The sequence below is a fragment of the Sebastes umbrosus genome, chromosome 2 (assembly GCF_015220745.1).
Source record: "Sebastes umbrosus isolate fSebUmb1 chromosome 2, fSebUmb1.pri, whole genome shotgun sequence".
Taxonomy (NCBI): domain Eukaryota; kingdom Metazoa; phylum Chordata; class Actinopteri; order Perciformes; family Sebastidae; genus Sebastes; species Sebastes umbrosus.
Window position 1 is genome coordinate 29,155,798 of NC_051270.1, and position 17,192 is coordinate 29,172,989.

The window sequence follows — 17,192 nt, forward strand, 5'->3', positions numbered from 1 at the left end:
CTTTATTTTCCTCATACTGTCTGCTTGAATATACCTGTATTTACCCTCTGTCTGAAACGCTCCGTTTTAGCATATTTCGACGGAACTGTGAAGAAATTGCATTGCTAGGCAACAGCTTGGGTCCATGTGTATTTCCTGTCAGCTGAAGACATTCACATATACACCGCAACCAGGAATAAACTGGGACACATTTATAATGTTTATGTTTAAATCTGTGTAAAGGGTTTAAATATTGTATATTCGTGACATCACAAATGGGCAGAAATCCTGACAGCTTGTTTCAGATGCAGAGTTTCTGAATACGGACTGTGTGGATTTCCCTGTGGATTGAGAGTTTCGATACTTTCACAGTATTTATATAGGACTTAAGCCTGCCTTATAATAAAAAAACATGAAAATCTCACTTTTTTATAATATGGGACCTTTAAGTAGGGCTGTGCATTGGCAAGAATCTGGCATTATGATACCTCTCATGATACAGGGGTAACTATTCAATATATTGCAATATATTGCGATACTGTGAGTAAGGCGATATATTGTGATTTTTTAAAAATTTTTATTTAATTTTAGGAAAGCTGTCATAGTATAAAGAACAAACCAGAAATATACAATTTTAGAATAGGCAAATATAACACATTTATACGGCATGCACAAACTGCATGGTTTTTGCCCCAAACTGTATGTGATTATCATAAAGTGGGCATGTCTGTAAAGAGGAGACTCGTGGGTACCCATACAACCCATTTACATTCACATATCTTGAGGTCAGAGGTCAAGGGACCCCTTTGAAAAATTTAGCGTAAGTTTGGAGCATTATTTAGCCTCCTTCTCCAACATGGTTGGTAGCAATGGATTCATATGGATAGTTTCATATGATGCCAGTAACTTCACTCGAGCTTTAAAACTGAGCCCGCTACAACCTCCGAAATACCAAATAGCGCCCGGGCCCAATGGCAGGCAGACAGATTTTTAAGAGGTTAATTAAAAATCAAACCAGTGTTTTGGAGAATCGATATCGCACAACATAATATCGCGATACTCATGCGTATCTATGTTTTCTTACACCCCTATTGTTAAGTATTACAAAGTATTTAGTTACAGTGGGACTCTGTGATCTTCTAACCAGGATCATCCGATTACAGAGCTGAAATGAGAGATCAGCAGTATGTCAGTCCAACAAAGAACAATTTGCTAATACAAAATCAATACATAACATATCAAACATAGAGCTGATGATGGAGATATATGGTTTGCTTTATGAATGGTCCCTTTCTTTGATTTGGGAGAAAGTGTTGCAGGTTGTTATGTTATTGCTTTGAATTGGAAGTGAAGAACCTGCAATGTATTCTGTTGATATATTGAATTACAGCCTGTTATTAGGAATGACACTGTGTCCCTATTTGGTCCACAGAGGTCACATTAATGAAACATTACCTAAAGCTCATGCTGAGAGATCAGTAATAGGTTTCTGTGTAAACTAAAGGGAGTAATAGGATCAACAGTGTCACCTTCAGCTGGTGACTTTATGAGCCGTAAGCAATTGGATTAAAGTGGAGCAGAAAGAAAGCTACAATGTGATTACTGTACAGGACAGTAGACCTCTCCAAGACTCTCAAATGTGATATTTCACCTTAATAGGAAATTTTTTAATCAGTGTCACGCTTAATGATACTGAGCCACAGCCTCCAATAAGTGTAATTACTGACTGAAAACTCACTAATTTTACGGGACTTCTTTTAGTGCTGGTCCCATGCTGATAACCACTTTCACTCACATGCTCTTCTTCTCTCTTTCTTCAGGTGTTTTATGCTTTAGCGAGTTATTTTTCATCAAGGAGCCCCATGATGTCACCGTCATGCGGAGAGAAGCTGTTATCTTGGACTGTCAGGCACACGGGGAGTCACCCATCGACGTCAGGTGGCTCAAGAACGGAGTAAAAGTGGTGGAGAACGAACGGGTGTACCTGCTCTCCAATGGCTCCCTTTATATTTCAGAGGTGGAGAGCAGAAGAGGAGACAAATCAGATGAAGGGCTCTATCAGTGCCTCGCTCAGAACAAGTACGGCGCAATCTTGAGCCAGAAAGCCCGTCTTACAATCGCAAGTGAGTATCGTGCTGGAGTCACATTGGAAACATAACAGTGTTGAGGACATGAGATGGACAACTCTAATGATGTTCAGGCAGAGTCAAATGTCATGTATTCTAGTTGTTTGCTACCATTTACTTACAATAATCATTGGATGAGATTGAAATCTCCCTGCATGAATCATCCAAGGAGGTTTATACACATTAGTGTTTATTTTATTTATTTGTTTCATTTTGCTGCTCAGTGTTGCATTCGAGGCAGCTTTGGTGGTAGCGGTGAAGGAAGAGGGACAAAGTCTTCAAAGTTAGAGCCCAAAATAGATGCTGTTTGGAAGGGGAATATGCCCATTAGTGTGTTAATGAAGGGGCAGCAGATTTGAAAGGTTAGGAGCTGTCCAGGATACCGGCTCTCCAATGCTAAAGAGCAGATGACCCCTATTCACAGGCTGGGGCTTTCATGTTATTGCACCATGATCGCTTGAGGAATTGTTCTTTTGGAATGCTTTCTCCTCCAGTGCTGTGCGAGTTGGCTTCGTATTTTAAGGGGGGAGTAGAGCAGCTTCAGGCAGAGTTGGTCTTTTGGGACCTTATATCCCCTCCTCCCACACCACGGGCCATGCATCTTGCTGTGCCACTTTTGCAGAATGTGTGTTAACCCTTTTACCCCGCCTGCAATGTGTTCCCCTGTAGTAAAACATGCATTTTTAACATTGCTGAAATTGTGTTTTATATTGACTTTAATGAGGCAGAAAATAGCTGTTTTTGCATGTCTTGTCCTGAGATTGTATTTTAATCCTTGTCTCCATTTAATTCCATAGTGGAAGATTGTTTTACTTTGAAGTCTATTCCTCCTCCAATGTGCTCTATATAATATCCAAAGCATTAATATAGCATCAAACAACCATTTGCTATGTAAAGATATATAGGAGTAATGTCTACCTGAGCAGAAAGTGAAGTCGCTCTCCCTCTGTGTGTGTTGTTATACGAGTTTTTCCTCGCTATGTTGACATAGCCGGACCGGCCGTGCGTGCTTTTAGTGCATGTGAGCGTGCCCCACTGGTTAGCTCAAGGCCGCTGCTCTGCATTGCTCTCGTACGGCGGTTACAGCTGACACCTCTGGTTCATCCTCAGGTTAACACTGTTGGCTCTGTAAGCAGTGTTGCCTTTGTTTTCACTGTTAGCACCGTTAGCTACGAGCCACCGGCTCAGCTGTTGCCATGTTGAGAGCCATGCGGAAGCAATAAAAATGCTCCCAATCTCACATTTAGCACTTTTAAACAGATAAAAAAAAAAGAATAATAAGTCTGCTTTCATGTAAAAAATGGTTTCCTCTAAGACCATCATCGATCACCTCCGTTTACAGATTAATAGCTTGATATCATTGCCAGCACGTTTGTAATAATTGTTAATGGACTTTGGTTTAATGGAGTGCAATCAGTGTGAGTTACATAACGGTTGTTGAGTTTCTTGAGCCAGTTTACATGAATTATTCTAAAGTTGTACTTGACTACATGCGACGCTCTTGTAGAGATCCCAGTCGTGACTCCGATATTTCACGGTGCTTGTAAATATGTATGGTTTATTAATTAATTGAGTGGTTTACCTGCTTTATAGTTTGAAGTTAAGAGGTGATAAAGGCTGCCAGTAAGCTTTACTAGTTTGTTTAAAATGGCACTTAGACCTGCTTGAGGGTCTATCTGGAAGCTCATAAAATTTGCACATACCTGAGAAATGCTCAGTTGAAGGACACAGAGGTAGCAGTGGGGGTTGTTACGAGTGGTGTGCCCACACACATACGCACACACACACACACAACTGTGAATTGCTGTTTCCCAGTACCACTGCCTTACTCGAGTTTCTAAATGACCAAACTTTATTGCAGGTCTTACCAGGTCAGTAGGGGCTGGAGGCTTTCCACACAATTGTTTTCTGCCCCACTACTCTGGTGAAAGGGTGAAAAGCTTTTCACTCTGACCGTTTTTGTCCACATTGGCCCCTGTGCTCGCAAAAGAAAAGGGTTTCTTTGGGGGGGGCGATTGTTTGCCCTGATATCAGTGGACAGAACAGCTGGACATGTTCACCACTGAAAGGCTAATTGCATTAAATTGTAAAAGTTAAACATCAGACATTGATTCTAAGTTTACATTTTGATTGAAAAGTCAGGGTGGCAATCCTCATTAACCAGCATGGCTCTCTTCTATGACCCGCCTCTTGTCCTGACCTGCTCAGTCTGCTCAGAGATAGTGGCAATATGTGGTCATTTGTCTTTAAACTATTTCAGCTGTACATGACGTTGTGTTTATCACCAACATTTATCATGGATAGTACATAAGGGGAGCCTCATTGCCTCCTTTCCAGAGCTGGTTACATATCCCTCTTTATGCTACCATTTCATCTCCAATAGCTTTGTCCTTTTAGAAGATGTGGTAAGAATGACAATGTTGTATGTCTGCAGGATTGGTACCCTTGGTGATCTTTTTAATCCTATGCTCATGTGTTGAAGCTTTGGACCTGCTAGTTGTTCTTTGAGGAATGTGATGGTGATGGAGAGTAACCTTAAACATTGGTTTGCTGAAGCACAAAGGTGAGAAGGGATTTGGCCTCGATGAAAAGGAATGTGACACATGAGCCTCGCCATGTGACTTTTGTCAATAGACTTCAGATTGATGGGGATCTCAGTAGAGAGATTGCCTCCCGAGTTAGCTTCCTTTTTTGGCCTCTTGTACCGTGTGATTACAGGTAAATAAGGCTTGAAAACTCAGGAAAATGTCTCATCAACTTTTACAGGTATGGCTCAGTTGTGGCGTGGTGTAAATTAGGCACTGTCACATGCTGAAAATTGCCCAGAGATATCTAGTTTTACATTGCAGCCTGGATGGTTTCAGACATGTTGATAGCTTTAAAAAAAATCATTGACCAGTCTGTAATGATAATGCTCTGCTGTACCCTGGCATTATTGATGCTGGGGACAAAACACCAATCCCAGGAACAGTTGAAACTGATGGCATCTGGTCCGTCTTGTAGAAAGTAGATGCTTGGGCCTGTGTTGGAGGATAGCTTTATTAACAGCTCAGCTGTGTTACATAACATTATGTGTCGCATTCCCACTGATGGAGTGTATCTATTTGTGATTGCCATACTGATTTTAACATGACACCCACACAAAGTGCCTTGTTGTAACTGTCACCCAGAGCAGATCTGTTTAAGGGATGCACCGATCCAAGTTTTTCTCTTCCACAGAATAAGTGCCAGAATAAGTGTAATGGCATCCTAGATTACAGTTTTTAGTGTGATTGTTTCTACCTAGTAAAGTCACTTTCACAGTTACAGATGTAATATATCATATATGGATTATTCACTTTATTCTAGGGATGCACCGATCCAACTTTTTCAGTCCCGAAACCGATAGCGATCAGAATGAGCTTTAAAGGAGTTATTTGAAGGAGCTGCTGGTGCTCATGTACAAAGTTTATTTGACCTTAATGGTGTGTCCATAGGCAGCCAGGCCAGGACCCCAGCGTTATTTTAAGTTGCTAAGGAATGATTCTGAGGAGCACTGGCTCTGCACAATTAGAAACCCCAATAAGACGAAAGCAAACCTCGCACAGTGTGAGCTGTGGAGTGAATGAATGAAACGGCCTGAAGTGAGACAACTCAAAGCCTGGAATCTTGTTTTTCTCCTCTGCTGGACACGAAAGGTTACCATGGTTCCCCTGAACGGCAGGCCCAGAGGTCAAAGGTTTCCTTAAATTGTTCAATAGATGGAGGGCAGTGAGACAGAGCACAGGACTTAAATCTTTCCTACAATAAAGTGGGATCTATTTTTATCAGTTGCTGTCATCAGTGGGTCTACCTTTGTTTTCTTTCTCTCACTCATCTGTCGTATTATAACACAACTTTTATTTTGTCTGCCATCAACTTATCCTTCTAATACGTCATGACAACGTATAAAGCTATTGTTAAAAAAACAGATGTAGCTATTTACAGATTGACTTCTTCAGCTCTATGTTATGATACGGAGATTAAAGACAATGAAGCCACTGTCTGTGGTGAGTGGAGGTTGCTGTTGAATGATTGGAAAACTTTGTAGCAGAGATAAGAGGTTGGAGGAGGGGATGAATGCTCCTTCCAACACCGCTCCCCCACCGTCCGCTCGGTGCTTTCAGAGGTCACGCCGCTCATGGGAATAGGTCTTTGTTTAGCCAGGCCAGTGGTCACTTGACTGTCCTGCAGCCTGTGTGTAGCAGCGGCACATCTGCCAACCAGCTAGTGATTGATTTGTGGGCTTTTTCAGCTTTGCATTCTTCTCCTTCTTGCTTATCAGCCCTCTTTTTTTTTCCAAGAGCCTTTTATTAATGTTCAGTGGGGTCACTGAACATTGCAAAGGACTCACCATTCAATTAAATAGCGACGTTTTTCAGTAGGAGTTGTTGAATGAGTAAAACTTATTTTGGTGTAACCATGTGATGCACTCCAGTGCACAGGAATAGAGCCCAGAAGAAGAGCACATGTAAAACTTTTCATGCTTGTTCCAGTGATTCAGTGAAGGTTTTTAACGGGCCTCCTGATGCTGAAAGCCATCAATTTAGCATGCAGCCTGCAGGATCGGGAGAAGATGATCAATTTTAATGTCTCCCCTAAAAGATTGGCCCCTGGGGGGGTAGGTTGGGTTGGGAATGATTGGGGGCCTTCATAGCCAGCCACATAGCTGAACTAGCTGAACACAAACTGCTTCGGTCATCCACAATTTTGAAACCAGATTGAAGTTAACGTCATTTACTGTCGATGACAACATTTGCGTTTACATTTCCGAGCACTGTCAGATGCTCTGGTTGTCCAGAGATGTCTAGTTTTACATTGCAGTCCAGATGGTTTCAGACATGTTGATAGCTTAAAAAATCATTGACCTGTCTGTAATGATAATGCTCTGCTACCCTGGCATTATTGATGCTGGGGACAAAACACCAATTCCAGGAGCAGTTGAAACTGAGGGCCTTGTAGAAAGTAGATGCTTGGGCCTGTGTCGGAGGATAGCTTTATTAACAGCTCAGCTGTGTTATATAACATTATGTGTCGCATTCCCACTGATGGAGTGTATCAATTTGTGATTACCATACTGATTTTAACATGACATTGCACACACAAATTGTTGTAACTGACATCCAGAGCAATCGATTCAACTTGTGTCATCCACAATGTTAAAACCAGATTGAAGTTAACATCATTTCCTGTCGATGACAACATTTACGTTTATTAGAAAGTTGAAGAATTAGGCTACTTTGGATGTGGCTGTTTTCTCAGATCGTTCCTTAAGTGGAAAAGAATTGAGTTTATTCCAGATTCATTTTGGCGTTTGGATTTTGCAAAACATCACATTTCCTTGTTTGACAATTTAATGATGTCCTGGCACTTCAATGTCACTGAGGATCTATTTGACACAGAATGCGTTCCTCTACCTGAATAAGAGAAGTATAGGTAGGATGTAGAACGTGCATATTGTTTAATATGAGATGTGTAAAAAGTGCTTTATCACCGTGACGGCGCTGTCAGTGTTCAAGCTCACATGCAGGTAGACTATGCTGTGCTGCGCCCTAGCTGAGAAACTGACCACAGTAACCAGATGAGAGAGGGCTGAACTAATTCCTGGTATGTAAGGGAACCTTTGTTTGGGCCTGACCTGTCCACTGACCTTCAGTTTGCTGAGCTGCTGGCATCAGCAGGCCCATCTGTTGCAAGCTGAAGTGACGCAAATATAGCTTTACTTTTCAGGTTTGGACTGTAGGGGGGGCGTACTGTAATAAACCAGGAAGGTATGTGGTGTGGACAGACTCATATTTGGCATATCTTTAGCTCAGAATTTTCAACTCACTGTCACTTTACGTCAAGCATGCAGTTAGTTTAACATTGTGATTCGACATGCACCAGCTGGACCACATGTATTGTTTTATTTGTTGCGGTAGCAGCAACTGGTAGATGTCATCGATACAGCAGAAAAGGATATTATTACAAAACAGCATTTAAAAACGTCACAGCTGGAGTGATTTCTAGGCAGTTTGCAGTGAGCAGTAGTGCTGGTTTGGGGGTGGTCATGTAGGGCCTTTGGTGCTCGCCAGGATTTGTGGAGGTCAGAGGTCAGAGGTGAGATTGCTGGGAAGTCAGAACTGTTTCTTCATGCTTTTGGGGAACAGGCTGAGGAATGTATTTGTCTTTTTTCTACTCCTCTTCTTCTTCTAGTTGGCTAAAGTGGTATGGCAAACAAGACCAAAGGTTTTATATGAATATATTTTGGTGGAATAAAAGAAATGACGCACACATACTCACAGTGAAAGTGAAAAATGTCATTTTAGTCTTAATTAACAAACAAAGAATATATGGCTGAATGCAAATAGTTAAAGTAAATCACAAACAGCTTGACATGTTTGCTTTAATAATTTCATCTCCACATTAGATGCCCCTCGGCAAACATCATCGCTCAAAGCAGAAGGTCAGCCTCCCTGTTTTCAGCCGGGAGTGCTCTGGCCAATGCTCGACAAACCCTAGCAGTTATAGATTTCCCTCCTTGTCTTAGTAGTTAATCAATAATCAATGATCATCCCGCTGTTTGTCAATCCAGCATCATTTGACTGAAAGGCAAAGTAGTGAGGCAGAGGATCAGTGCAGCTCATCTCTCATGCCCTGCAGCCATATCACTTGAGCGCATAATGGCATTTCTGTAAGAGCCTGCGTTAACACATGGGGGTTTGGGAGAGGGTGTGCATGTGAAGGAGGGGGGTTTGAATGCCTCTCGCGGCTTCTGTCTTCACATCAAACAACCACAGCGGAGCTAGGAGGGGTAACAGCTCAGGACTAATTTGATTAAATGGGTCTATGGTGAAAGGATCTGATCGTGACGACAGTTTGCATCTTGTCCGACAAGAAGGATACCAGGCATATACCCGCTATTTTCCCTCACAGTCTGGAAAACAGATGTGTTGTAAGCAACATCCAATCATTTAATAAACAGAGTCATATCGATTCATACTCCTCTAAAGTCTCTCGTATCAAGTCCTACGACGGCACTATGACAATGGAAAAAGAAAATAGACTCAGCAGCCAATTTAAAAAACATCTCTACAACTAACTAATCATTAAATGAATTTAAAAATAATCTAGTGATCAGAAATACAAATGATTTGTCTATATTTTATCTCAGCGACCAAAACTATCACCCTTCCCTTGGCCAAAATGAGGCGCTCTTTTCTCCACAAATTCCAGCTTGATTTTGAGGCAAGGTCCTGTCAGTTGTGTAAAAGTCATAATTCACTGAATGTTTTTTTTTGGCAGTCAGAGCTCTCCTGCTGTTTAGCACCCCAACACCTGGCAACACTGCTTCACGCAGCCATCCATCATGGCTCTCTGAGACACTACAGTGTGTTTATGGCAGTGGAGGGACTCCCTGTAGATTTTTCTCGAAAGCACAGGTTACCGCGGCGTGATGTTACATGTCTCTGTGGAAAAATATACTGATAAGGATGTTGGATATATCCAATTCAGTACAAAGAATTATGGTTGGCAATGTGCGAGTCAGACATTTATGTATTTTCACTGTTTATGGTTGTTTCCCCTTCGGTTTCATGAGGTTTTCAGTACTCACTTAGGAAATATTGAATTAGCTTTACATTTATCCATATTAAGGTTATCCACATATGTGTATTTGTGGGTTTTATGCAGCATCTTCAAAAGATTGTGGCAGAATTGAACCATTTTTGATATTTTTTTGGGGATGTTTTTCGCACTGAATAACTGACAGATGTGATTTCAACTTTATGCCCTGCTTCCTGCTCCTTTCTGTTTCTTCTTTGCTGAGTGCTGATGGCTCGCTGCAGCAGAAGAAGCTTTGGATCTGTGCATGGAGGTCAAAGAGCAACACACTGTGTTTGGTTATCCATTTCTTGAGAGATGATAGTTTCATCCTGAAAGCAGTTTTGCAACTTGAAACTGAAATTATAAATGATGTAATTTGGTAGAATACAAAGTTATACAGCTTTATTTTTCTGGTCCATTGGAAAAAATAATGTACAATCTATTGATTTGTCCATCTCTGTCTGTACCATGGATTATTTGGTATATTTATGATAATGAATAACATGCTAGCGTGCTGTGATGCTTACTGTTTTCTGATAATCCCAGTATTTGCTCTCTATCACAAACAGCAGTGCAATTGATTTCTTTTAACAAATGATTGACCTCAGGCTTTTGCAGCTTTTTGAGCACAGAGGGGGATGGTGCAGCAGTGGGTGACCTTAATGGCTTTTAGGACTTTTACGGCCCAGGAGGAACCGCTGTCAAAAAGAGCATTCATTAACAAAAAAGGGCTAAAACAACTTAAATCATTATAAAATGCATACGTTTCTGTCAGCTCTTCAGTTCACCATAAAAGGCCTTATTGTAATTCATGTCGGGCCTCATTTGCTTGCTGCTCAGCTTGTGGCTGACAACAGCTCAGTTTCAGGGAAACCCTATCCACGCAGGATGTAGCTGTTCCACTCCAGTCATCACCTTCCCGCAGCACTCAGCAGGTCTGCAGCTTTAGGTAATAGGCATCTCTGTTTTCTGACATCCACTGGATCTGACTGAGATGGATGGATGTCTGAAATACAGCAAAATGTTTGAAAAGGAAGGGAGGCAATTCAGAGATAGATAATAAGATTTAATCATCCTTTGGATTGATACTGTAGAACCGGCGGCCACAAACACTCTATGTTTATAAAAGTGGTTAGTTAAGAGTGGTAGAAGTTATATTAATAGTGATTGAACTTCCCCTCGTATCATCTTTCCTTGCTGATTGGTGAGTTTCTCTCTAACCTTGACATTGTGGGCAGTTATCTAAGGCTTTTGACTGATTTCATGTCTTGGCTTAGACTTCTAATGTGCTTTAGTTTTGTGTCAACGCATGTTTTCTGGCAACGCAAGGAGTGAAATACAACACCAACTTTCACTGCAAAGAAAGACCTCAAGGGAAACAAGTTTCCTTTGACTTTTTCTTAGAAAGACCACATGTAAGAGATAAAAACATGAAATACTATCTTGGTTACAGGGAGGAATTGTACTGTACGAGACACAGTGACGTTTGTGTGTTAGTAGAAGCTGTTCATCTGGGCTGCTTCTCTTCTTATTGCCTTTTGGCAAATGTGCAACCTCAATATGTTGCTGAAGAGAAGCTGATAAATGTAGCTGTGTTAAATTACCAATACTGGGAGACAGTATATACCATGTCATTCTGATACACTAGAAGATAAATGTTGCTCTCTTTTGCTGCAGGTATCTCCGCTTTTGCAATCCAGCCGACGTCCATAGTGGTGACTGATGGCTCAGTCGCCAGGTTTTCCTGCAAAATCAGTGCACACCCTCCTACCATCATCACTTGGGAGTTCAATCGGGTCACATTACCCCTTGCCACAGAAAGGTATGCACTCTGTTGTTTTCAGTTTAACTTCACGGTATTCATTTTTCACATACTTACTGGACAGCAGATATTTTGAAGCAGAACGTGAAATATAATCTATGACCGTTCTTATCCTTTATCAGTTATTAGGAATGTTTGATATGTAATTGCTTTATTTATTGTAAGTGATTAATGCTGTGTCGTATCTCTTTCATCCAGAATCACAGTCCTGCCCAGTGGTGTTATTCAGATTTACGGGGTGCAGCGGGCAGATGCTGGAAATTACCGCTGCATCGCCACAAACATTGCCAGCCGCCGCCGAAGCACGGAGGCCACCCTCACTGTCACCCCAGGTGTGTCAACCAGCTCTCTTTTTGCAAATGTATTGTGTAAAGGGCATCAACACACAGTTTAGTAGTGAAATATCCATCACAAAGGAGAAACTGTGTTTGCTGTAGACATTTACCTAAACCTACTGTATACAAAAGGAAGATGTGATGGGTGTTCTTCTATAATGTATTTTATAAGAGAAATTGCAAAAGTGTTATCATATTAAAACCAATACTGCAGTATCTCAATGAGGTAACTGTTTTGTGTCTCTCAAGCAGTTGTAGACTGGTCAGTAGTTTGTTGAGAGGCTTAGTTATTGGCTAAAGGGACAGGACAGAGATAGCATTTTCACTCAAATCTACAATGTCCGTCACATCACACCACATGCACTAAAGCTGCCTTCCTCCCTCTCCCTGCAGCTCCCAGGCCTCAGCTTCCCCAGAGACCACGCATTATCTCCGGCCCACAGAACATCTCAGTGTCGCTGCACCAGAATGCCATCCTGGAGTGCATGGCCACAGGCAATCCCCGACCCATCATCTCCTGGAGCCGAGCTGACAGCAAGTCTATTGACGTTTACAACACCAAAGTGTTGGGAAACGGCAACCTCATTATCACAGACATCAAGCCCCAGCATGGAGGAGTCTATATGTGCAGAGCCACCACTCCTGGCACGCGGAACTATACAGTCGCTTCAGCCAATATCACTGTGTTAGGTAAAGATATAACGTAGTTTGGCGTGGATTTAGTTTTGATAATTCATAAATCAAAAACATTTATTTTACATTTATCTCATTGTTGTTCTTCTTCTAAAGCTCCACCTTCCTTGGTCGAGTGGCCAGAGAGCCTGACCCGTCCACGTGCAGGCACCGCCCGCTTTGTGTGTCAAGCTGAAGGAGTTCCAACGCCTCAAATCACTTGGCTCAAGAACGGAGAAAAAGTTCACTCCAATGGTCGAATCAAGATGTACAACAGGTATATTCCTCTTTCCTTTTAAGGGTTAATTCCTGAGATACATAAATCTCTTTCCTGGCCAGTCACATGTATTTGCGTTTGTATGCACAGAGGTAATGAAAACAGGAACCCTAACTCCTTTTACTGGACCGTGAAACGTTCGTTTAATAGTGTTTGTTGGCCAGTTTAAAACACCGTAAATAAATAATTCACTACTGTCGCAACAGTAGAAAGGAAACTGAATAATTTACAGCGGTGCAAATGGGGTTTTAGTTGTTTCCCTTTATTTTGCTCCCGCTCCTTATTCAACTGTCAGTGCTTGTTAAAGGTAATTATAGAAAGATTACATCCTGGTAAAGGATGAAGCCATCTGTGTGCATACTCTTCATCTGTGTGTGTCTGTGTCACATAGCAAACTGGTCATCAACCAGATCATCCCTGAGGACGATGCCATCTATCAGTGCCAGGCAGAGAACGAGCTGGGATCGGTCCTCTCCATGGCGAGGCTCATTGTGGTGATGTCTGAGGATCGGCCCAGTGCTCCCAGGGATGTCCGAGCTGACACCGTGTCGAGCTCCGCCATCCTTCTGGCTTGGGAGAGGCCTCAGTATAACTCAGATAAAGTTATTGCTTACTCAGTGCACTACATGAAGGCTGAAGGTGAGTGGTGTGTAAACAAACAAGAGACTGTCTTTTTGTCACACAGGGATACTGACTCTAGTGGAAGGTTTCCATTGATATATTTAAATATTTCATGTTAGTGGCCTTTAAAAGAGATCTCCACCAATTTAGCATTGCACTCCCATAACACTGTTGGATGCACAATGAACAGTTTAAAACAAAAAGGATCAAAATTGATACATCAGAACCAGAACTATTATTCCATGTTTTCCATTATTACTCCTGGTTAAAACCTGGCGCCTACATTACCTACAACGCAACCAGACCTCTGACAGTTTGGTCGAGCCGCTAGCCTATGAATGTATGCGCTAGCCTAAAGCAGAGATGAGGAGTGGGAGACAGCCTTACGACGAATTCACACCGGGCATTGACGAAGTGCGGCTCTCCGCAAAAATTACATTTCTCTGTGGCCGGGAGGCGTGTTAATGTGTTTCAGGTAGGAAGACATTTTTTGAAACATAGGTCAACATGTCACAGAAGTAACAGGATCTGTTTACTGATTGGCTGTGGGTACTCTCTGGCCGCACTTCACTGCTAAAAACGTTTCCCAACTTTTAGTTTGACTGCACTCGCTGAGCTCGGGAGCGGCCATCGCAGCTTTCCATAGACTTTGCATGGCAGCTCTCCGCAGGTCGTACTTCACCGCTGCTCTGGTGTGAATTCGGCGTTAATTTCTTTCTAACTCCAAGCCCCCAGATGTTTTTCATTTTTAACCCTCTAGTCTTCAATTTATCACACTTCACACTGCTCCCTTTGGAGCCACAAAAGGCTTTATAAAACTTTTTGCACATATGCTGTAGTACTTCTTAAGACCTCTAAATACACTTTGATGCATACAATTGGTGGAGTTCCCCTTTAAGGGGAAACTTTGCTCATTTTCAGCCAGATTTGTATCGTTGAAATGTGGGTGATATATGAAAAATGAACAATGTTCCGCTCCCCTCCATGTTAGCGTCACTAGTCGCTCATTTACCAGTGAGGATCCGAATCGCGAAACGTATCATCCAGTGGACTATTGCCGGTGGGTGAGTGGGGAGCTCCGGCCGCCGTTAACATGGAGGGGAGCCAAACATCGTTCATTTCCACCCACAATGCAACGATACAAAGCCAGTTGAAAATCTGCAAAGCTTCCCTTAAAGACCTAAGGAAATAGCAGTTTAGGAACTTAAACTCTGCCACTTCCTGTATAGAAAATATATTGTGGGAGCTGACTATGTGTTGTTAATCCTATGTTGGTGGGCAGAGGTCAAGTGATAGAAAAAAGAAATGTGTCTCCAAAGAAAAGAAGAACAACGGCTTTTTCTTGATAAACAGGAATAGTCCTCTATAGACTGTAGCCCTGTGGGGTTTCGAGATTCAGGTTCCCTTCTTTTTAATGCAGGACGCACACAAAACTCTTCACATAAAGCACAAGGGATGTAATGTGGCAGCAGAAAAGCCTTAAAGCCTTTCAGCTTCCCTGGGAACTCTTGCTGTTGACAACAAGAGTCACATTCAAACAATGCAACATTTGAGAAGAAAATTCAGCGTGTTCATTCAAGCACTGCACTTAATTATAATGCCACTGACTTCCATTGGGGAGGTGAAATGTACAGAATTCAACCAGAGAGAAAGGAACACCTGCTGGATTTTGTTGGGGATAAGGAGGTCAACATAAAAAGAACAAGTTGAACAAATTCCCTCTGTGTTATTCTTGAATAACTGGCACCTGTCAGGGATTTTGTGCACTTGATTTAGATTTAGTGACACAGAGAATGGTTGTTCACTGACATTGACAGAGTATCAGTCAGTACGCTCTGTACCTGAGGTTGCAGAGAAAGACGCTCAGCACTAAATGGAGGCTCTAATGAAAGGAGGAACTAATTAGCCCATGTGATGGAGTGTCCAAAAGTGTGTATTCTGTGAGGGCCGTGGGAGGGTGTGAATTGGACAGGAAAGCAGACTTTGCTACACTTCCCAGAGAGGCTTACTTATGCATTCAGACTACGGAGAAAGCTTTTTTTTGTTTACGTCTCAAGCACCTTGTTTACCAAGTCAGAAATCAGACCAGGTAATTTTTTTCCCCAGGACACAAATACATCTTTTGTGTGACTTTGCTAATCTGCTCTAATTAAATAACTATTACACAATAGGTCATTTGCAAAACTAGTGCAAGTAAACTGCTGCAGGAAGTGATGACTGTATCTGTACAATATTTTGTAATGACATGTAAAAATTTGGAACTTTATAACAAAGTGTTATAAGGTTTTGTTCCATAGCAACAACATTGACTTTTATAATGTTTACACCTTTTTGCGGACTGGATATGATGATGGTCTCCTGCTTTGTATATATATTTTTTTTCGAAAAATAAGAACCTTTTATCCAGAAGTACTGTTGATTTGGTTTATTTTTATATAAAACTCATTTTATGGTGTTGTCATTTGTCCAGGATTAAACAACGAGGAATATCAAGTTGTCATTGGAAACGATACAACTCGCTACATTATTGATGACCTGGAGTCGGCTCGCAACTACACCTTCTACGTGGTGGCCTACATGCCCATGGGAGCCAGTCGTATGTCGGACAACGTGTTCCAGCACACGCTCGAGGATGGTGAGGCATACACTTAGTGAAGGTCACAAACAATATAATCCTGTGTCCTCCACAGTGAATACAAAATCATATATAGAGAGTGAGATGGACAGATAAAGGACAAACTCCTATTATTGATCTTTAAACAGACTGTTAGACTCTATGTTATTCCAGTAGGAGCTCAGGGGATGTTTGTTTACAGAATATTTTTTACTGCAGTGAATGAGCTTTGTTTTTGATGTAAGAGACAATCAAATTATTTTTGTGTGTGCCTACGTACACAAGCTCATGTGTGTCTGTGTTTATGTCCCATGCCCCTCGAGTGTCTTTGAATTCCAGGCAAACCTCATTTGCTCATGGCCTGTGGGTCAAAGGCTGCCGTGTGTCTGTTCTACATGACTGAAGTTATTAAATGATATTACATAGCTTGCAGGGCAAGCTCGAGGTCACCTTAAATAGACGCTCTGGTAAAGACAATTTAATCCATTTCTAATTAGGGGAGAAATAAATAGAATGTGTTGTGATTAGTTTAAACACATAAGATCCTGTGTGTCAGATTTTCACATGAAAATATTACTTAAAAACAGGACGTGTAGCTGTTTCATATCCTCGGTCTGTGTAGGTCTGAGTGAGGTCACTGAGATAATGGGGCGCAGAGCCTGCAGCTTTGTAGGTTAGTGTGTGCCCACAATGGCCTAATACAACCAGACATATCAATTGGATTGCTACGATATAGATGGTTGACAAAATGATATTGTCTCAGGGTATATATAATCTTCTTATCGCCCAACCCTAGTTTGTATCTAAACTCCTGTCCTCCAGACTGGTGCAGTATGGTACAACATTAAACACAGGTGATATTTTTTACCTGCCACGACAGCGTATGGCTGGTATTGTCTTGACCTCATGACTCTGTGTGTGTGCCATCGTGGCAAAATGTGGTCCTGGAGACACCTACTGTAGAGGGAACAACCACAGAGGTGGTTTTGAATACTTTGCCAGGTGTTTATATGTCTTTATTACGCAGGTTTGTTGAATACTCGATTCTGATCAGGTCAATCACGGCGTTCTACGGTCTGTTATTTCTTTATAACAGACCATTGCTATGGGCGTAGTTCTGATGTCGGACTCTGGCGCACCATTT

The 17,192-nt window shown here is 41.8% G+C and overlaps 1 protein-coding gene across 1 annotated transcript in view; it reads left to right on the forward strand.

Moving 5' to 3' along the window:
• The window catches only part of prtga (protogenin homolog a (Gallus gallus)), a 35,205-nt gene that overhangs the window by 1,172 nt on the left and 16,841 nt on the right, over positions 1-17,192 (forward strand). The window contains exons 2-8 of the mRNA XM_037795475.1: positions 1,800-2,102; positions 11,385-11,529; positions 11,728-11,861; positions 12,258-12,554; positions 12,654-12,813; positions 13,205-13,452; positions 15,905-16,069. Of these exons, the coding sequence (XP_037651403.1) occupies positions 1,800-2,102; positions 11,385-11,529; positions 11,728-11,861; positions 12,258-12,554; positions 12,654-12,813; positions 13,205-13,452; positions 15,905-16,069 (1,452 nt within the window). The remainder of the gene's footprint in view (positions 1-1,799; positions 2,103-11,384; positions 11,530-11,727; positions 11,862-12,257; positions 12,555-12,653; positions 12,814-13,204; positions 13,453-15,904; positions 16,070-17,192) is intronic.